This window comes from Pocillopora damicornis, chromosome 2 (genome assembly GCF_964200805.1).
Source record: "Pocillopora damicornis chromosome 2, jaPocDami1.2, whole genome shotgun sequence".
Classification (NCBI taxonomy): Eukaryota; Metazoa; Cnidaria; class Anthozoa; order Scleractinia; family Pocilloporidae; genus Pocillopora; species Pocillopora damicornis.
Genome location: NC_142671.1, coordinates 28,689,143 through 28,711,010, shown reverse-complemented (window position 1 = coordinate 28,711,010; position 21,868 = coordinate 28,689,143). Strand labels below are relative to the sequence as shown.

Genomic DNA, 21,868 nt, shown 5'->3' with positions numbered 1-21,868 from the left:
TCTCAATTTTCGGAATTCCAAAACCTCATTCCTAGGAGCACAATATCGATAAATTAAAGCGAATAAAGTGACGGACGGAAATATTTGTGCCCCTCACCCTTCTATTATTCAGCGATCGGAATAAGCTTTGCATTCGTGTCTGACTCGGCTATACTCGTTAATTATCGGTCATGATCGGAAATAGCCGCTCTCGATTGGCCACACGTAATTGTTCATTTTGTCCAATGAAAAGCCGAGGCGGAGAAATCAAATAGTTCCAAAAGTCCGTTGGAACTTATTTCACCGTTGGCATTCCCGCGCGACACAGTTAATTCCTATGCGGCCATTTTATCGTTTTCTATTCGTGTTTTAATGAAATTTAGACACCTGATTGCTGATACACCACAACTATGAATGAACTCATTGGAAAAATCGTGGTGATCAAAAGGAATGGGGCGGATGGACCACAATTTCCATTAAGAACGACCGAATGCTTCTTTGGAAGGTAAGTCGCTCAGACTACGTAAGTGACAAGTTGGAAGTTGGTTTACAAATTGATATTTTCTAGTTTATGACTGAAGGATTATTCTTCTTTGCCACAGAAAACCGGCGTGTGATATAAGGATTCAACTACCAAACGTTTCACTGGAGCACGCTGTGGTAAAAGTCGACGAAAAAGACAAGGTAAAGTTTTTGCTGCTGCCGTAGTCTTCATAAAAGTGATATATACTAGTAAGACAGGACTGTCGATCAGTTGTTGATTTGAAAGAATTTTCCCACCGCCTCACTTGTAGTTCAGTGATTAGAGGCCTAAATCAGGCGTCGCTTCCGTAACAAAATAGATTTCGGCCCTTTTATCGGGTACGATTGAGATGTATCAAAGAGATTGTCACTGACCAACCATGGAACATTAGTTGACTAGAAGTGCTCTCGCTGAACACCTGAAAAGCTTCATCCTCTTGACTTTACCGTAAATTTCGTTTGGGCGCTAGTTTTAGAAAACATTATGTTATCGAGTGAATTCTTTCATTTCTGTAAAACAATCTCACAAACATTGTACTTTCACCTTTAAATTATGCGACTCGTTTGCAGATAAAATTATCCTGGCTTCCCATAGTCAAGGATATATTTTCAAAAAAGCTTTAACCTTTAAAAGGTAAACTACATTTGCTGTATTCTGAAATTTAGACTGTTTCACAATTAGCTGTAAGTGGATAAATTGAACAGTATATTTTGCTGCTGCAGAAAAAGCATCCCAGCAGATTACACAAATTAGTGACAAAGATGTGTTGGTCGATTTGTAAAATTACATTATCTATTATCGATTGATTCCGTATCTGCTGTGCCAGTTTGAACGCTGCTATTTAAGGGAATACTTTTTATCTTTTCGCTGTATCTTTGGAGTGTGAAATGGATATTTTTGCTCAAAGACTTTTGATGTAAAGATTGATGTAATGAAACTATGTATGTTGCGGAATTTTCAATTCAATTTCAACCAGCAAAAATGTGAATGAACGCAGTTTTCGGTTGAAAATAACTGTTATTACTCGGTACACAAAGGCCAAGAATGAGATGCCATAATAAATTTCTGGTAGTAAATTTTAATTCACTTGTAAATAAATTGGAGTTTCAAAATTCAATTTCTTTGGGTGCCATGGCCACATCCAGGGTCAAAATGGTAATCAGGATATGCAGTAGAAGTTATTTGTTTCACAAATTGTGTTCAGTTGTCATGTACAAAGCTGCAATGTTTTCAGTAGTTTTAATGGCATTATTCAACAAGGTTAATCTTTTCATGGAATAATACCCATGAACCATTTTATATTTTATGTAATAAGTTCAACAGAACAGTTGGGTTGGAGTGTACAGCCACAACTTGGAGCAGTTAGGTTTTCAATCCACTTATCAATTACAGTCCCAATTATCCATGATACTGGAATGTCTCCTGTACCACTTTTTTTGTTTTTATCAAATTTTTGTATTTTTGTGATGTATTTCTGCAGAGATGCATAGTTCACCAGGAAGTAATTTTAATTTCAAACCAGATTTACTTCAGTTGTTGTTGCTTGTGTATTAAAAACTACTCCATGGCTTGACAAATAACTCGGCTACAAAAAAAATTATCTCCTGGCTTGTGTAGTGTGCTTCTCCCAGCTTGGTTGATCATGTGGTGTACCTATGTGATAAACAAGTACTTGAGTAATGTGTTATGAAAAGGTTCAGTGAGGGCCTTTCTACACTTGCCAACAAAACTAGGATTGCCCCAACAAAATCATAGCACATTCATAACAAATTTAGTCTGTTGCATCCACGTTAAAAATTTCAAAGCTGTCAGATTCTTTCAGTGCCTGATCTGTTCATAAGACAGGTTAGTATCCAAAGCATTTCATCTCCAATTTCCAGGATTTATCCTAAGCCATTTTAAAATGTTAGAATCCCTGAGTTTGGCCGAAAAAAGACAATTTTTTGCCTTTGAAGTGCACTGATTTCGGTTCAATTGCATGTTTGTCAAAGCTTTTGTGACAAATGGTTGACATGTTAATCATGGCTTTATTTAGTCAATTTTGTCAAGTTTTACCTGGAACAATTTTGTCTGCAGTGCATTTGAAGATTGCCACTTCTGCCAAAATTTGTCAAGTAGTAACAAACCATCCACACCTATAAAGTGTCTAAATGAACAACTTTTCGCTAGTGTGGAAAGGTTGTAAATGTCAACATGCAATTTAGAGAGAGGTCCTACTGTATGTATCATTAAATGGGACTGATGATCATTATGAATGATAATGTGGACAGTTGCCAAATATAAACTGCCAAGATCAAATTGGCAATTTTCTCTCTTACTACTATACCTTCCCTTGTAAATTAGACAAGAGAATTTGGTCTTATTCTAAAATAACACACTCTCTCCTACAAGATAACCTATTGAACTTGTAAGGGGAAGTTAAGTACATGTTAATCACTTCTTGGGGTTGAAGGATTAAAGGCTCAAACAACATGTGTGGATATATATGAAGCCTGTTAATAATCAGCCATGTATGATTCAGTATTGTGTGTTTTCTTTTTCATGCAGATAAGAATTATCAACCTCAGCTCTACTAACCAAACTCTTGTCAACGGGAAACCAATAACCGAGGCAGAAGTCAAGCATTTAGATGTTTTCACAATAAGTGACAGATCATTCAGATTTGAGTTTGCCTCGCCAGTTTTAAAGAAAGGGAAAGACAAATCACCCAAGGTAATGTTAGCTTATTGTTGTTATGTTTCTTGATCTGTTGTGGCATTCAAATTTATTTTATTTATTTATTAACTTTGCCATACAACAACAATCAAAATAAGTAGAAAAAGAAAAAGAAAATGATAAAAAATGGCAGGGACACCGCAACTGCGTAGCCAATTACTGTGGGCCCAGAATATAAAAGAAAATAAGACAAAAGAGGGGAGGAAAGAAGCTATCAATCTATTTGTAGCAAGTAATCTTAGAATTTAGTGGACAGACAGTATTACACTTTAACCCTTTAACACCCAAGATCTGATTGTTAATTCTCGCCTGCAGCTGCTACACATTTCCTTGTAAATTAGTAATGAGAACTTGGTGCTAGATCAAGATAACAGCTTCTACCTGATAAGTTTGAATATTCTCATTACCTGTTTGTTGAAGAATGTATGGATATTTTAGAGAGAGGTTTTATGTTAATCACTTCTGAGAGTTAAAGGGCTAAACAAATAGACTTAAAGGTTTTGGGATTATTCAGATCTTAAGAGATAAGTAAACTGCCCAAATAGTGGTTAAACATTACGGTCTTAAATGAGTTCAGAGTTTGGGTTCCAATGTTAATGTTACTGGCTCAACCTCTCAGCTGTAAATATTTTTATTTTATACCAGAACTTTCAATATATTATTTTCTATCAACAAACCATGTAGACAGATCCATTCCAGCAAGAAAGAATTCTTTAACCCTTAAAAACCCTGGGGATGACTGGAATCTAATTTCTCCTTTAATTAATACTGCTGAATCATTCATTAAGTTCATGAGAGAGAAAAGGAAATATTTGCCAGCCTAAGAAGCTTTGATTGTTAGACAAATTCTCCATGTCAGTACTAAAGGAAAAATAAAGAGAAGAGTGTGGAGAATTTTCATCCTGGTCTAAGGGTGTAAAGGGTTATATTGCCCAGGGCTTGTAATAAGCAGCTTTGACAAGAATTATTAGAACTCTGGATGGACAACAGTGAACTGGTGGAAAATGTTATTTCGTAAAACAGAGTTGAGATCTCTTCAAAATAGTCAGAATATATTTTATGTTATTCAGTCACTGTCATTATGGTTAAGAATTTTGTGGCAAATCTTCAAATGTTTTTGTCTCATGTCAATTTGACAACAGTAAATAATCTACTACCAAAAGGCCATGTCATTTATGTGTCAATGTCTGCAAGAAAATTTTGTAGAGTGATCAGAGTCAAGGAATCTTGGTTAATTAAAAAAGGAAAATTACTCTGAGACCAAAAATGACTTTTTATGGACTGCATTTGTTGTATAGTGCCTATTCCAAGCCAAAACAACCATTTTGATCTTGAACTTTAAAATAATATTTTGTAAAGGAATGAATTCAAAAAGTTTTGATGATTATTCTGTATACAGTTAAATGGTGATCTATATGTTTTTGATTTTAATTCCTGTTTTCCTTGTCAACCAATCTATTTTGAGCTTAATTTTGTTTCCCTGGGTTACATCCAAAAATACAATATTCAAAGGTGGCATTAACCCTTTAACACCCAGATCAAATTTGTCATTCTCATTACTGTCAACCATACAGTTCTTACAATGTTAGTTCAGAGAATTCAGTATTGGATCAACTAATTATCCCAAATTTATATATTCCTTTGTTCTCACCACTTGTCTGCTTGATTTTGTATTGATACTGTAAGGAGAAATTCTGTCTTGGTCACCATGGGGGTTTAAGGGTTAAAAATGGGTGTGCAAGTTTTCTATTAAAACTAGCTTCTGACTGGTTAGAAAATGAAAAGGGCTGGAATTTCTCTAGGTTCATTGAAAAGTAAACTATTATGCTAAGTGATAGAGAGTTTGATTGAAACATCGAGGAATAGTCGAGAAAATATTTTAATGATTTTTTTTTTCGACTCTTTTTTTCTTTCTTTTTTGTGGTTGTTGTTGTATTTTTTCTCAGTTTCCAATTTCCCCGTTTTACCATTTTTCATCAACGCAAGGTACAGACCCAAGCTTTTTTCCTTTTTAGTAGAAATCTCATGAAAAACACTCTCATTGCAGACTAAGATCCGCCGCTCTGTCTCTTTGGTAAAAACTCCCCCAGAGGGCCAGTCTCCCAAAATGCCAGTTGCACTCAAGGGCAGCCCTCGAACTCCCACCGCAGGGGAAAGTCTTAAGGAAAACATCCACCGGCTTCGTAGGTTCTCCATGCCTTTGCAAGAGGAGGATGAAAATTTGAGTTCCCCAGTATCAAATAAACCACCACTGTCCACGATATTTGTCAATGCTGAGCCTCAAGACAAAAGTAATCACCAAGAAAGTACCGAACAAGTCAATGTAGTAAAGCCTGTTGAGGTTGTAAAAGAGGAGACCAGAAGAAATTCTAAACGAGTCTCATTTGGACCAGTTCTTAGTCCTGAACATTTTGACAAAGATCTACCCCCAGCAACTCCTGTGAGACGGGGTTCTACACCTAAAAGAGCTGCTTCCTCTGCCAAGAGAAGAAGATCGGTTCTCTCGGTACCAAAAACTGATTGCATTAAAGAAGATGATGGAGATGTTGAGGACTTTTTTATGACTGAGGATGTAGACTCGAACGCAAAGTCGCTAAAGGAACACCACATTAGTCCCGAAGAAGATAGCCATGAATCAGAGTCTGTTCGTAAGGAAAGCACTGCAGTGCAGGAAAAGGTACCAGGGTCTATTCGGGACACACCTGAAAGAGGTCAGCCGTCGTCAGAACTAATTACACCCAAAAGTACTAAACCTAAAAGCAGGAGGAGATCATCGTCTCTGGTCGGAGAAATGAAGTTAGAGCTCACTGAGACCAGCAGAGTCACTACAGCGAGTGATACTGTGACAGAGGAATCAAAAAACGCAAGACGATCGTCATTGAGACTCGCGCAAAAAAGCCCTGTACAAAGATCAATAGCGCCTGAGACTGCTGCTACTGCAAGTAATGACGATGAAGACATCGATGAAACTATTTTGGACAGTGATGATTACACTTCGGATGAAGAAGATCCAGTAGGAGGAGAGGGAAAAGAGACGGGGCAGAGTAAACTTGGAAAAGCCCTGAAAGAAGAAGAAGTTAAGCAACAGAAGGCAAAGAAGATGGCCACACCCATGAAGAATGAGATCGCAAATGGAGTCAATCTCCGACAAACTAAGAAAAAGATGACAACACCTCTCCGAAAAGAAATTGAAGAGGGGGTCAAATTACACGAGACCAAAAAGAGGATGGCCACACCATTGAAGAAAGACATTGAAAATGGGACCAACCTTCGACAAACCAAAAAGAAGATGGCGACACCGTTGAAGAAAGAGATAAAAGAGGGAATCACATTGCAACAGACGAAGACGAGGATGGCCACACCATTGAAAAAAGAAATTGAAACTGGAACAAGCCTTCGAGAAACTAAAAAGAAGCTTGCCACGCCCCTAAAGAAGGAAATTGAAAATGGGACAAGCCTTCGGGAAACCAAAAAGAGGCTTGCAACGCCCCTAAAGAAGGAAATTGAAAATGGGACGAACCTTCGACAAACTAAGAAGATGATGGGCACACCATTGAAAAAGGAAATTGAAACTGGAACAACCCTTCGAGAAACCAAAAAGAAGCTTGCCACGCCCTTAAAGAAGGAAATTGAAAATGGGACGAGCCTTCGACAAACCAAGAAGATGATGGGCACACCGTTAAAGAAAGAGATAAAAGAGGGAATCAAATTGCATCAGACGAAGAAGACTATGGCCACGCCCCTAAAGAAAGAAATTAAAAATGGGACCAGTCTTCGACAGACCAAAAAGAAGATGGCAACTCCTCTCAGGACGGAGATCTTGGAAGGCGTGAAATTGAGAGAGACAAAAAAGAAGCTACAAACTCCGGTCAGGAAAGCGATAGAAGATGGCATCACCTTGAAGAAAACCAAGAGTAAGCTTTCAACACCGTTGCGAAAAGCCATTCAAGCCAAACCAGAATTGCGGCAGACCAAGAAAATTATGAACGTGCTGCTTCAGGATGATATCAAGCAAGGTGTTAACCTTAGGAAAACCAAGCAGAGCATGCCACTTGAGGTTCAGATTGAGATCATCAAAGGAAAGAAACTAAGGTCAACGAAGAAGAGTTTGCCCACTCCTGTGAAGAATGATATCAGTGGAGGAGTAACTTTGAGGAAAACGAAGAAAAGCTTACCGACACCACTAAAGGAGCAGATCAAAAAGGGTTTGCCTTTACAAAAGACCAAGAAGAGTCTACCTACTCCTGTGAGAAAACAGCTTGAAGGAAAAGTTACACTGAAGTCCACCGTTAAGTCCGTGAAGCGAAAGAGAAGCGAAGGTGGACTCAACGAACACGATGCAAAGAGAATGAAAACTTCACCTTCAGAAGAGGTGAATGAAGAAAGTAAAGGGTACCAAGAAGCTCCGGTAAGAAGAGCCTTAAAGACTCCGCTCAGGAAAGCCATTATTGCGGGAAGAAAACTGCGACCCACCCGTCACCGTATGGCCACACCACTTCGCACTGGGATCCACTCTAGACCAGCACTCAGAGCTGTTCGTCGGAAGTCGTCATCTGTTCGGGACGAGATCGGACCGCGAAAACCCACATACGCAGAAATCGTGAAAAGAGCTACAAAGACTGCTTTGAGAAGATCTTCCAAGGGAAATTCATTCAAGTTTGTAAAAACGGCACCAATTTGTAAGAAGGTATGTTTATGTTATGGCGAGTTTTGTGGGTATATGGACTGAGGCAAATTCTTCAGGGCTAACAAACATCGAGAAGGTACATGTACAACTTCTCGCGAGAAATATGACAAAAGAGAAAAAGTGTGGCTGACAGGGATCGACACGGATTGTGAAGGAGCTTCATGGAAATACACGTTGTGGCTTCTTTAAGTATGAAGTGGCCATGGAACTCGTTAATATTGTATTATCCTCAATTGTTTAGGTTGCAACAAAATCAGTCAATATTAAGTTTTAGTGGTAGATACGGATACCACAGTACTCAACGTTTGTATTTTCAACACTTCATAGCGGCTCATCGAGTACATGTTGTTTAAACTTGCAGGCCGAATCTGTTCCACCCGCTAATGTTGCTGATGTTGATGCAGCAGATCATGGTAAGTTCATCCTTGTTATCAACTGTTGCGGAGCTGAAAAAAGGCTCCAAATATCCAAACGCTCAGGATTTCATGAAATTCGAGGAAACAATTGTTCCAATTTGCACTTGTTGGATACGAGATTGGTTATAGCCAACGAGAAGCGTAGCAACGCGTTGGCTATTTACCATCTCACATCTAACGCACGCTCATGGAATAAAAGTTAATTATTATTAGCAAATATTTGTGTTACGAGATCTAACCTGAAATTTGGTGTGCAACGTTATTTGCTATAACTGAAATTATAGACTTGGAGTGCGAAAAAGAAATCTCCCCTAAGAAAAAAAAATTTTTTTCATCAGACTGGACCTCACCAAGAACCATTTGTAGACTTATTTTTGTTTTTAACTAAGAATTGATTTGCATTGCCGTGCTTGAAGTACATTTACAGAAATTTCAACATCCATTATCTTATTAGCAGTTTAAACTATCCTTGTGTAAATTTTTATTCGCTTTGCATGTATTAAACTAGTCAAATAAGAGAACTTCATTCGATTTGGTTTCATGTTACGGTGCTCTACCCCTATCCTTTTTCTGACGCCTCTCTCCGTTACTCTCATACTTACACGGGTTATATGTCGACAGAAGTCCCCAGCAAACCTGTCAATGACAGTCAGTCAATCCAGAAGCGGAGAAGTGCACGTCTTGACGGAAAGGCCGTTCCCCAAGCGATGGTCGACAGTGTGGGTGTGCTAAATTCACCAGAGACCAACGAGAACGCTCCTCAAAGTACTTGGATGTCAAGCCTTGCACGAGCCACCAACGGCGTGAAAGCACGTGCCAAACCTGTGGAAGACTTGGAAGGCCTGGTAGAAATGTTTGCTACCCCACCGATGGTTGACATCAGTAAGGACACATCCAAACAACAAAAAGGAAGCAACTGGTTGTCGAGTCTTGCCAAAGCGACGAAAGCTCCACGAAAACGTGGAATGGCTGTCGAAGATTTCGAAGGAGTGCCTGAAATGTTTGCAACACCACCATCTATCTCCGTGGCCACACCGCGCACCACCACAGAAGACGAGCTCACTTCAAGTCCTGAAGAGCAAGATTTAAACTTGACAGAATCCTTGAAACTATCAAAGACGCCTTCTTTGAGAAGTTTTGGAGAAGATACGGAGTTTGTTCAGATAGTAACCCCCATACACAGCTCTCACACCCCGTCACTAAGGTCAAGAAATGCGCAAACTATCAAGAGTGCTGTAACGCCAGAGGTGTTGCTGGAAATGAAAGAAGCATTAATGACACAGAAGACACCATCTCTGCGAAGTTTAGCCAAAGATGCTGTTACAGTGGAAGTTGTGACTCCGCTGCAGCCTTCTCGTACGCCATCTCTTCGTTCTGCCATGCAGCAAACGTCTGTCTTCTCTAGCGAGTCTCCAGACATTAAAATGGAGGTTATTAAGCCAATAGCTCCAACCAAAACCCCATCTATTCGTTCCTCAGATCAAGTAAAGGCAGTTTCAGCCGTCAACGTTAAAAAACCCAGTACCAGTGACCGAAAAAGTTTAGGTCTGCAAGGCCTCGCCCGACTGATGAAGGTACCGAAAGAGAAAAATGCCGTGGAGAATGTCGAAGATTTCTTTGCTCCCAGCGTTTTTGCATCTCCCAAGCCGGAACCCAAACGTTACTCACGCAAAAGTGAAGGGTTACAAGGAGTTGCCAGGTTGCTGAGAACACCAGGTGATATGGGTGAAGGGGCCGCTGTAGAGAGCCCAAAGTTTGACGGTATTAGGAAAATGATGCGAACTGAGAAAGCTGTGGCCAGTCCGAACTTTGTTGGGCTCAGGGCGCTGATGCAGACACCTAAAGATTCTAAGAGAGCTGTTGACCTTGAAGAACACTTCATATCAGATTTATTTTTGCTGCCTGTCGAGGATTCCTTCCAAGACACAGTCCAATCCGTTGTCCAGGGTGAATGTGATAAGGAGCAGGATGTACGGGCTATCAACTTAATTTTTCCAGAATCCGAAGAAAAGACAGCTGAAGCATCAGAGGACGTTAGCTCCGAAACTGTACAAAGAGTGACCCGAGCCAAGCGTAAGCCACTCGAAAAACTGCCTGAACCAGTGCCTAAAAGAGGGCGCACTACTCGTGCAGCTGCAAAACAAAGCAGTGAAAGCAAAAAATCTCCCTCCAATCTGAAAGTCGTGCAAAGAAAGACAACGACGAGAAGTAAAAAGAGTTCGGCAGCAAGCCTACCAAGCACGCCGAAACCGTTAGAATTTAAGCGCACGCAACTAGATCCAATTATTGAAGTTCTTTCTCCTTTGCCTGCGACTGATCAGACGGTCGAGGTCGCCGCCTCCCCTACATTGGTTGAGCCCGAAGCAACAGAGAAAGCCTTTACCAGGGGAGGAGCGGAGGAAACAACCGATTTCAAAGCGCAGCAAACGGAGCCTTCGCGATGTTCTCGTCGTGGGATCCGTGCTAAAGCCAGAGTAGATTCCTCCTCTGAAGAGTGCAGTGGAGGTGAAGTCGCTGAAAAGCGTGTTGCTACAAAGAGAAGGACACGAGCGAAAGTCGAGGAAGACAGCGGCAGCAGTAGTGTAGATGTACAGAAGGCTGATGTTGAGACTGGAAAGAGTGGTGATAAAGGTCGAGCAACGCGTAGCTCTCAACTTAAAGAAGCACCTTCACAAAACGTTAAACTGCCAAGAACGACAAGAAGCGGTCGCAACCGAAGAGCTGAAGTTGCAGAGGTTGAAGGTAAAGTTGTGATTGGTGATGCTGCCGACGAAACTATCAACAATTCCACAACCACGCGCTCTCGACGCAAAGCCAGGACCACCGAAGAATCTGCCTCAGTTATGTCTGAGGAAGAGAGTGTTCGAAATGGAAAGGTCCAACAAAATGACGCAGAAGCGACAAAAGTAAGGAGAACTCGTTCGAGAAGAACAGCCGACAAGAATAATACTGTTAACGAAGACAAGCTGGCCCAAAGCAGTCAAGCAAAGCGAACTAAGAAAGAGAGCGTCGCTAAAGCAGACGAAGAGACACAGTCGGAAGAGAAGGAGGCGTCTTCAAAGCAGAGATCCACAAGACGCACTCGCGGAAATCCGGTTGAGAGCATTGTTCCTGAGAGCACTGCTGCCTCACTTCAGGAGGTGGAAAATTTCCAGTCAAAGAGTTCCGTGAAAAATGTCCGGGGTAAGCGAGAGCCCAAAGGAAAAGCATTGGAAGAGCCCAGAACAACACGGTCATCAAGGAGCGCAAACCCAGCGAAAATAAAACCAACAGTTGAACCACAGCTACCCGTGCGTTCAACTCGAGGGAGAAAAAGGCAGCTCGGTGAAGAGGAGGTTGCTGAACCTGCCGTTCCAGAGGCGAAAAGGAAACGATCAAGTACGCGAGCGCGAGATGTCGAGCCACCACAAACCAGGTCACTGCGCTCACGAAAGTAGTAATTGACCACCGTGTTCCATGATGATATTTACGTTCGCGGCACCGCTTTTCCGAGAGAGACTATGATTAAATCAGTTCTAAAGTTTATGTTTACACGCATAGCGTTATTCATATCCACTCGCAAGCAAGTTGGGTGGACAAATCTGAGAACAACTTTGATCGTACGTAAACATGCTGTAAATATTTGACTGCAAACATTCTTTCTTAAGAAATTGAACATAACGAGCTAGTTCCAGATTTAAGTTCTATCAACTTTCTCTATTTTTATACGTTTTACGGTATGAATTTTTCAGTTAGCTAATTAACAACAGGCTTTAACCGTTTTAACGAGAGGTTCTTTCAAAGAAACTGCGATCTTATTTGCTACCACATTGCCAATGACAATTTAAGTAGTATATAGAGTTATGTTTTATCAAACCGTTGCCCTAGAGGTGGATTCAATTTTATCAGAACCATCATGTTACATTATTTTACGTAAATCAAATTTGTTTAAGTTGTCTGTTTGTTTATTCATCAATTATGTAACGAGAGGCTTTTCTCACACATGTGTTACATTTTATGATTTTAGGTAAAGTGTGTTTCAAGGAGGAAATGAAAATTGCGCTTTTGTCGTGCGAGTTTCCTGTATAAATCGGGTCATGACCCTCATATATTCCACATCAAGTAGAACAAAACGTGAAAGTCATGCCATGTAAATATCTTCAGGGCATATTAAAATTATTTTATCCATAGTGATGTGTTGCCAGTATAATTTTTTTCTTATTCAAGGTAGAGTTCTCAGACGCCAAAAACAGAACTTTTTCTTTGTGTCCCTCTTTGTAGATTTCCGCCAAATGCTTTCATCTTTGCCCATCGAGAACGTGCATCATCTGGCAAATATGGAAAAAAATAGAAAATTATATGAGTAAAATCGCATTGCCTCGAAAAGGCTCCCACCCCCAGACCAAAATGTAAAACAAACACCCTCCCTTAAATAGGGATACAAGGAAAACCTGCTTGTGTTGCCAATTTCATAACATTTTAAGCTTCAACTTAAACGGAATCAGTACAGAGAAATAGTCAATTTTCCGTTAGGTCACTTGCAGTTATTTCTATCTCATTATTGCAGAGTTCCTTTAAGCGCGTTCTGTTTTTTTTTATTTTATTTTTCAAAACTTGATAGGTAGGCGCGAAAGCTTAACCCTCACGTAGCGTCAGGTCCGAGAATTGAACCCCGGCCACTGCGGTCAAAGGCGATTACTATAAGAACTTTGCGATCCCAGTTGCCCCTAAATTCCTAAATACATAGAGATCAGTTCCATGGAAAGTGCACGCGAACGATTTTTATTCACGAGCTGCGATTTATCGAAAAAACGAATGATTTAGCGCACCGAACGAGTAAGTTTTTTGATGCATCACAACAAGAGAGTAAAAATCGTTCGTGAGCACTTCATTGGTATAAAGTCTTTATTTCATACATACTGACACTTTTTATCAGTGGGTCGCTTCAGAAAAAAATCATTTCAGTAAACGAGCAAACTTGTCTTTTTGACCTGTTGTTGCTATGAAAGTCATCTGAAAAACCTTTTTTGAAGGAAAGTTATGAAAAGAAGAGTCAGAGAAAAAAAATTGCCAAAAAGTGTTGTTGCCTTTTTCATTTCCACTCGGGCTAATTTTTCTTCCTCTAGATATTATAAAAAGAATCCTTGCCCATGCTGTATCATTCATTCAAGAGGTCTCTTTCCCAAGGCATATCTCTTTATATTATCACTGAGTGACGGAATCAAATCATTCGATCCCAAATTATCTTGCGCTATCGCTAGTACCATGGTTACCAAGCTGGTTTTACTGGATAAATAGTTCTCCGGTTTGTGGGGTTTGGTCCTAAAAAAGCGTTCAAGCGGTTGCCAAGCTGGAGTGTCTATTTCAGGGACCAGTTATTTTTAAATCGACTGGGGCGGGCGGGCGGGGGGAGGAGAGGATTTTGGGGATCAGATGATTTTCGGGGAGGGAAGGGGGATTAGTCGTCGCCAACAGATTATAAGACGGACTCTATGTGGGATCACAAGGCTACTGCAGAGCCTTATAAGGGAATCAGTTAATTTTAAGAAAGTAAATATTCGCTCACCCCTTTGATCAAGTCCAAGAAACGTGATCAGTTGTGCAGCTTCATTTTCTTCCCATGCTGTCCAGTTTTCCATCGAGACAGAGGTCAAGAGGTCCTATATAAAACACGACACAGTGCAGTCTTACTGAGCCAAATTTGAGGAACTCGCTTCGGTAGACGAAATGTCACGTGAGATTCGTCCGTAGTTGTCTTCATTTCCGCACAGTACGGAAAACAGTGAAGGAAAATAGAATTATGGGATGAGGAAATAGGATAGGGTTCCTTTTGAACGCACATAATCTAAGGCCAAATATCTGAGAAGAGGAAGATTTTTAAGTCTTAAAAAGTAATTTTCAGTCGCGTTTCGCGTCCCTTTATTTTCTTTCCACTCGTTCCCATGGCGACTTTGTGAACTGCCCCCACTGTGGGGACTGGGAATGAGTCAGTTTTTACCTCGTTTCGAATCTCGAACCGTAAGCTACCGCTCATAAACCCATGAGCGTATACAACCTCGTTAGGGGTTTTTATTGAGGTGGGCATATAAACGGAGGGGGGGTAATAATCGAGGGTGACTTGTAAATGTAGGAGGGGGTGCTTATAAGCGGGAGTTTACGGTATTCATTATAACATAGCTAGTAACTTTGTCTAATCAAATTCAATTGCGCGAGCGTGCTTCATATTCCTATTGTGCACGCTCATGATGTCAGCAAACAAATCCCTCGAGAAAAAAATTTTCCTTCAGGTTGAAAATGTTGTGAAACAACTGAAGTTTGGAGAGCACTCAAGAAGTTAGAGTTGCTCTCGGCTGCGGCTCGAGCAACTCTTACGCATCTTTAGTGCTCTCCAAACTTCCCGCGTGCTTCATATCTCGATGAACGCACGCTAACAGATGAACCAATTGTTATTTTTAGCGCAGAGATATAGTATGACGTTACAAAATGGCATGGGTGACTAACATGCATAATGCATGTTCCATCAATTTCCTTTTTGAAATTAAAAAATTAAGTTGCCAATCATATGGGAATAGAAAAAAATATTGGAAAATCAGGAATCGCCATAGTTAAATTGCGTTAATTCTTAATAAAGAAACCACAACTTTTAGTTTGCAAGACATTGCAAATTGCGTTCTATTGAGATCAATTGTTTGTCGAGTCACTTACTTGTAGCTTGTCTGTGCGAAGGAGAGCCTTCTGATTCTCCAGATTTTCACACACGAGGGTCAGCAGGCAAGCAGCCGTAGAACGTCTCTAGAATATAAAAGTTACACTGTCACGTAAATATATGTTATTTGCCGGCTGGGAGGTCCGTATGGTGAAAAACTGTGACCGAGGTCTTGAAAATACTGCCCGAGGCCGTAGGCCGAGGGCAGCATTTTCAAGACCGAGGTCACAGTTTTTCACCATACGGACCGACCCTTAGCCGGTAAATAACATATTTATTGTTTTTTAAACTTGACGAAATTCTTTCCAAAAGAACCCTAATGATTTATGGACGTAAATACGGCAAGATCTTCCATAAACTGAACTATTTTTGAGTGAGTAAATGGTAGTTAAAATAGCGGTGATGCAAATTAAAGAGAGATGCCTCAGCGAAACATTTTCATTTCCGTAACGATAAAGATGATTTAAAAGGCTTCCAAACAAACTTTGAAACATTATTTTTACAAGTATCTGCCACAATCTGACACCTGTCAATTAGAGAGCGCGTAAGAAAAAAAAAGCGCAAGAAGATTTGAAAAACAACGGAACTAGTTTGGCAAGGACTGTCACGACAATGTTTTCTTCAAAAACAATCAATGATCTAACGGAAAGTATTATTCACTCTCATCGACGATTCATTCATGTACGAAGATTTACCTCTGTTCATTAAGTAAACGGCGAGGAAAGTAATTGTGAGTAAATTCAATTTTTTTATTTTGAAGTTGTGAGAGTTTGCTCGTTTGTTTGCTGCAACGGCGTGTGTAAATCTGGTCTTTCCTCCACAAAAACTGAATTCGAACGGCACACTCCAACGAGACACAAGGGGATTTAATGCGGCCTTTTCTCAATAAATTCCTTCAGTTTCTGTTGTGCAATTTATGGTCCAAATGTCCAAATTGAACGGACTTTGAAAGACTCACCAGGAGCGTATATTTATTGTCGAACTGAAATTAAAACTTCGCTCGCTCTTTTACTACGAACAAATTGTTTGTGAAAATTCAGACATTAAATGAATGAAAGTTCCATTGTTCAGTTTACCTGTAACCAAATACCTCACGTTTTAACTTTCTAAGTACTTTTTGTGAATGATTAAAATCAATTGCAGACGGTTTTTAGGCCGCTTGTCAACCGACGTAATGACACCATTGCCTATACAAATTCATTCTGAAACCAATATTTTTTTTGTCAACTAAATTGATTTGAGAGAGAGAAAGAGAGGATTCATAAGTCGGCTTGAGGTAGTGACCGATGTGTTTGCTTAAAAATACTGCCCAGCGGGCAAAACGAGGTATATTTATGAAAAATGGCAACGAAAGTTGAGATGTACACGGCGACTCACGAAAGCGTTACCGTGGCCCGTGGGCAGAGATAGGAAAATACTGACCGGGTAAAGAACCAATCAGATTGCAGGATTCGTTACCGTGCCCTCTAAAAAAACAATAAAATACAATATACCACAACTCCACTGTTTTGAGATATCATTCAGACAGGTTAGTTGTGATATATTAGGGTGTGAGAACATGCACAGTTGGCGTTAAAAAGATGGCGAGTCCGTGGTTCATTTTATGGTTTGGCTGAGCTTGAAGGAGAATTTTCTATAAAAAAAAAAAAAAAAACGTCCGGCAACCAGCACGTCTCCAAAGGCCTCACTATACTGGCCTTTACATATGCGGGTTGTTTTATGATTGGTGTAGAGGATTCCTATATTCCCTGAGCCGCCACCGTTACATTTGCCCTCCAAGAGAGTTGTGAATCACCCAAAAGTACAAGGTGCTACCCGAGACGTTCACCTGGTACTCCTACGATTTTGTTCGACAGTTACTGATAGAAGCTTATCCGATGCACGATTTCAGATAATTCTCTGAACGATCGAGTGTCTATAGAATTAAGTAACCACGATAACCAATTAGAACAAGGAAATATCACAAAAAGACAAGAGAGAGCAGGGTTAGTTCTAAGCAGAATTATTTCTCATCATGCTTTGCAGATAAATTTTGGTGAAGCGGAGATGAAATATTGACGCGAAAAAACACGCAAGACCAAGTCGCGATTGGCTTAACAAGAAAAAAACTTAAACGGAATGCGACTTAATGAATCTTTTTTTCTTTATGGGTAAGAGACAAGATTTCTCTAGCAATCACAGTGTGTGGTAAGGGGAAACTAACGCGAAAACAGATAACTTTCAGCACTCAACTGCAAAGGTTAATAGTTCGCCTTACCAGAGCAGAAAAGTCTGGATCACTGTCTGTGGTGCTCAGAAACTCAGTAAGTTTCTCAACAAGACCATACATTCTGAAATCAAAAGGTTATCACAATAACGCATTGCATTGGTTTAAATATGCTCTATAAATAGGTTCCTCTTAAATATCAAAACATATTTATTTTTTGAAGTGCATACCACGACTAATGATTTGCATCAACTCTAATACAAAAAGATATATTAGTTTTCTCGTAAGCTTGCAATAGGAATAGAACCGCAGACCATTCGATTTCGCGTTCCGTTCCTATACTTTTTCCTTCTCCCGAGACAAAACGAGTAATATCTCTATTACCTAAACGACTGAGCTCAAAATTCACAAACTTTCTTATTTCTTTGCACATTTATCCTCATATCACAAGTTTGTATAAAATAAATTTCATTTGGCGTGGAAATGAAAATGAAATAACGAAATGACTTTCACAGGTGGACTTCAATTTAGTCATTTGCTTTGACGGGATTTAAACCCGTGCCTCCTGGACACTAGTTGAGAAACTTTAGAAGCAAAAGCCTGAATTTTTTTAAGCTCATTTAAGCTGCAATTGTTTAAAATGCATTCCACCTGTGAGAATCATTACTTTATTTAATTCTTTTATGCTATGCCTTTTTCTCTCAGCTTTATCTACAGTGAGATGATTCAGTAGAATGTAAGGGTCATTGGAACTCAAGCCAAAAAAATAGCAGTAGGAATAAACGGAGAGGTTAAGTATAGCCGGAAATTTAATAATGACGACTCGATCCGTTGATTCAAACAGAGATCGGCTTAACCTCAGCCACTTCTTTTTACACCATAAAATGAATGACGTACCTTGCTTTATCCTGATTTTCTTTGTTTGCACAACATATTTCACCTATTGCATGAACCGTGAGCTAAAATTGACAATTACATTTTATGAATTGTTCTGACTGACGAGGTCATCGTAGACAAAACTTGTTTTATAGGTTTATGTGTCGAAAGTAAACGAAATTTAGGTTTTACCAGAGTTAAGGAATGTGCACTTAAAAATTTTAAATTTTCTTTCACCTTGTTTAATACTTGGCTTTTGTACCATGAGACTTTAGGATCGATGATAATAAAAGAAACCTCATCAATAAAAGAAGCGAATTACTGATGAGAATGATGATATGATAAAAAAGAAAAAATCACGTCCTATATTTACCGCGTGTAGAGCTGAGATTTGATGAAAACAATATACCATTCAAAATTCGCTTCGCCTCTGAGGAATGAGATAATTAAGGACTATTTGATCATGATTTAAGCGAAATTTCTTACCATTTTCAGGGCAGCAGGCTCGTTTGGATTATTTAACAGACTGAGTAAATTGACGAATTGGTTTCCGGAAAACGCAGCCGCGGACGAACCTCCTGAAGAACAGATATTAAACAATTTGTGAGCGCTGATGGTTTATCTTTCTTCATTTTATAATTGTTTTGTATTCTTCTAAAACTAAGCCAACTTGCAGTGAAAGGAAACCAAATTTTGTTGATTAATATGGGTGAAATTTCTGCAGAAAACAGAGTAAGGCCATAATATAAAGGAACCAGTCATTTATTATCGTGGTGGATGGGTGGGGGGGGGGGGGATTTGGGGGATCCCATGATTTTTAGGGAAAACGGAGGGGGGACACTCGTCACCAATGGAGTATAAAGAGGGTGGGGGGGGGGGCTCTAGAACATTGACTGTTAACTAACTGCCAATGAGGGGGAAAACATAAGAATTTCACAGAGCCTTAGCGGGGATAAGTCCGACCCATCTCCTCAGGAGACAAATAATGACCGCTCCCTCGTAAATGGATACCCGAGTGATTTGGAAAGGGCAAAAAGAAAGGAAAACAAAAGGTGACATTTCAGTAACTCGCATAAAGATTTTCTGATTTGACCAGGGGTTGCAAATTTTGTAAAAGTTTTGCTTTACGTTTTATTCTTTTTGTTTTTATTTCTTTTGACGTAGCTTGGAACCTGTGGAATTTTAATGATAAACAGAAATCACTTAGATAATAACTGAACTTACCTGACCAAGACAAATGTCCCAGGTCTTTAACGGCTGTAAATAAAACAAAGAACTTAGATCACGCTCACGCTAGTTCAATTAGGTAAGTCGTTAGTTTTTAGTCAGTATGACGGATGTAGAGCTACCATGTAGAAATATTGTCAATAAATTATTATTATTATTATTATTATTATTATTATTATTATTACCTTCTCCCTAGCACGGCACTTCTGTTTTTTATGTGCAATTTTCACGACGCACTTAATAATGTGGAAATAACCTCTAACGGGCTGACCAAGGATTTTTATGTAAGGGGTTCAAACGAGAGTTCTAGCCAGTTACCAGAAAACAGCATAGGGAGAATGCTCCCTAGGTTAAGTTTGAATTTTTCCAGAGCCAACTAAGTTTCTTGAGCTTTAGCGAGAAATACGATTTTCAACCTATTAAAGCCAAATCTGTGTCTTCAAATGTTCAAATTTCTTACGCAAAAATGTTACTCTTCTGGACCAAAAAATCGCCAGGCTACACTTACATGGTAATGAACATGCGTCGCTGCAATTTTGCGACCACACCCTCCCGAGCCACCCCACCCACCCTTAAATCTGCCATAGTCCACTACACTGATTTAATTAGTGATTTGTTGATCTCTTTCTTCTTAAAATGATTGCTCTACTTGGTCTAAGAAGTAAAAGTATGGTAATCTTAGACTAACCGCGATAAATAACAAGCAAACAAACAAACAGCCTAGAAACCTCGCACATACAAATGTAACTGGAAGAAAAGAGGCTGGGATTTTCACCTTGTGTTCTTTCGGAAATGTTGGATGAAGAAGCGAGCTTCTTCGTGGCAAGCAGAATGTCTCTTTCGAATAAATTTTCATCCACTAATGCTCCTATATCTTCTGCCTGAGTGACTGCAAAAATACGAAGCATGTTTTTTGACTAAATTCATATAGAATATTGTCTTAGATTTGCTTTGAAAGTAACTCTATGAACTCCTTAATATTTGATCTCAAGGGAAAACTAAGCTGTGCATTTTCAAATTTTAGGGTATCATCTGGATAGCTTGTAAATTATGATTGTTTAATGATATTTCCATAGAGAAGTTGGTTCGTTGCTGTACAGTTGAGTGCACTGGTGGAGAACTTCGATACATGATTTGGCCAGTCATGTATCACGCACAATTTACTCAGGAAAAAATCGAAATCTTAAGGTTTTTACGAATTAAAAAAAGAAATTTACGAGTCACAAATATTTTAGTGTCGGTGAATGATTGTGAACACGCGGGATTTGCGCCTGAAATATTGTAGTTGTTGCGGGAATAAATGAGCTAAGACTATCTTTTTGTGCTATATAATCTCACTGTTTACGTATAACTTAAAGCACCCATTCATAATGGTAATTTTACTACGTCAAGTCTAATTCCGTCTGAGTCATACAAGTGAATAACAAATTCAGACGGTAGTGAAGCGAGAATCGGGTTTGTTAATCACGAGTATGATTTCAGATAATATTGGACGACACGAAGTCCTGTTACCAATTAATCATAACCGTTACTATTTCAGAAAAAAAATCTTAAACAAACATCTCTGGTAGAGACAATGTCTAAATTAAAATTCCTCCATTTTTTAAATTCCCCATTTTTCCCCCTTTTTTTTAGGATAAGTGGTTACTGCTATGGTCATAATGATCAATTCTATGATTGGTGGATTTAGCTGAGTGTACTTAGTCTGATTGGCTGCTTCAACTGTCCGATTACAGGTGTCCAATTTAAGCAAATTGTCTGATTACACTGTCTGATTACAACAGTACACAATAATTAGTAATAAATAAAGCAGCCAATGCACCAATCACATTTGAAGAAATTGTAATGGTTCTGATAAATCTCAGTACCTGTGGCTAACTGTCAATATTTACCCCACTGCTTCACAGCTCGGTAGATATCCATCACTAGCCACCTTCACTTCGGTAAATAGTTAATTAAGACGCAAGTTTTGATACAGTAAACTAAAAGCACTATCAAAACTATTTTTTCTCATATTAGAATCCGCGGGCGTAGCCAGTCTATAGACCTGTAGGCCCAGGCCTACCATTTTTCCCCGCCGTTTGACTTAAACGATGTAACTCTTATAAATTTTGAAACAAAAATTTAACTTTCTTTGGCTATAGGCCTGCAGCAAGTCGAAAATCTGGCAAAGCCCCTGGAATCATTCACCGCCATTGCCTGTTCGCTCTCTGATCTCTTGAACACCTGCTCTTAACTTCTTCGAAATCCAGTTCATTGCGAAGTTGCTAAAGAAACGTTCATTGAAAATGAGACGTTGAAACTGAAATCAAAGGACGAAGGAAAACAGTTGTATGACTCTATTGCGTAATAAAGAGGGCTTGAGCGCGCGCTTCCTTCTCGCTTGTTGTTCGACGAATGGTATTTCAGAATGGTATTCATATGACACGTTGCTATATGAGGAATTAAAGCTTTGCGTCTTTTTGTACCATGGAAATCTTGTCAAGTTTTCAATCGTCAAATAAGGAAACAGACAAAAACATTAAAATATTTTTCTGACGTTTTGCGAATCGGC

At 39.5% G+C, this 21,868-nt stretch overlaps 2 protein-coding genes across 3 annotated transcripts; one reads left to right on the top strand and one right to left on the bottom strand.

Moving 5' to 3' along the window:
- The first annotated feature begins 257 nt into the window (after nucleotides 1–257).
- On the top strand, nucleotides 258–12,489 carry LOC113664852 (uncharacterized). Of its 2 annotated transcripts, none has more exons than XM_089198180.1 (6): nucleotides 258–484; nucleotides 582–663; nucleotides 3,050–3,214; nucleotides 5,265–7,904; nucleotides 8,266–8,317; nucleotides 8,945–12,489. In XM_089198180.1, exons 1-6 carry the CDS (start codon nucleotides 390–392, stop codon nucleotides 11,755–11,757), a joined length of 5,847 nt encoding a protein of 1,948 aa, XP_089054306.1. In that variant the 5' UTR covers nucleotides 258–389; the 3' UTR covers nucleotides 11,758–12,489. The 2 variants fall into 2 exon arrangements, with proteins under 2 accessions (XP_089054306.1, XP_089054305.1); XM_089198179.1 differs by having other exon boundaries at nucleotides 8,942–12,489.
- LOC113664847 (uncharacterized) lies at nucleotides 12,243–21,615 on the bottom strand. Its single transcript, XM_089198250.1, has 9 exons — nucleotides 21,505–21,615; nucleotides 20,090–20,203; nucleotides 19,312–19,344; nucleotides 18,574–18,665; nucleotides 18,109–18,170; nucleotides 17,263–17,335; nucleotides 15,005–15,091; nucleotides 13,866–13,959; nucleotides 12,243–12,627 (listed from the first exon to the last, which is right to left on the bottom strand). Exons 1-9 carry the CDS (start codon nucleotides 21,569–21,571, stop codon nucleotides 12,536–12,538), a joined length of 714 nt encoding a protein of 237 aa, XP_089054376.1. The 5' UTR covers nucleotides 21,572–21,615; the 3' UTR covers nucleotides 12,243–12,535.
- Between the last annotated feature and the right edge of the window lie 253 nt (nucleotides 21,616–21,868).

Excerpts from the sequence above, each read along its gene's own strand:
- LOC113664852 (XM_089198179.1), top strand. The coding sequence starts at position 390 with ATGAATGAACTCATTGGAAAAATCGTGGTGATCAAAAGGAATGGGGCG. Across the intron at positions 485-581 it reads ACCGAATGCTTCTTTGGAAG|AAAACCGGCGTGTGATATAA; the intron begins GTAAGTCGCTCA and ends TCTTTGCCACAG. Across the intron at positions 8,318-8,941 it reads TGTTGATGCAGCAGATCATG|AAGTCCCCAGCAAACCTGTC; the intron begins GTAAGTTCATCC and ends ATATGTCGACAG.
- LOC113664847 (XM_089198250.1), bottom strand. The coding sequence starts at position 21,571 with ATGAACTGGATTTCGAAGAAGTTAAGAGCAGGTGTTCAAGAGATCAGA. Across the intron at positions 19,345-20,089 it reads CATTTCCGAAAGAACACAAG|CCGTTAAAGACCTGGGACAT; the intron begins GTGAAAATCCCA and ends TTTTATTTACAG. Across the intron at positions 18,171-18,573 it reads AGCCTGCTGCCCTGAAAATG|CTCACGGTTCATGCAATAGG; the intron begins GTAAGAAATTTC and ends TGTCAATTTTAG.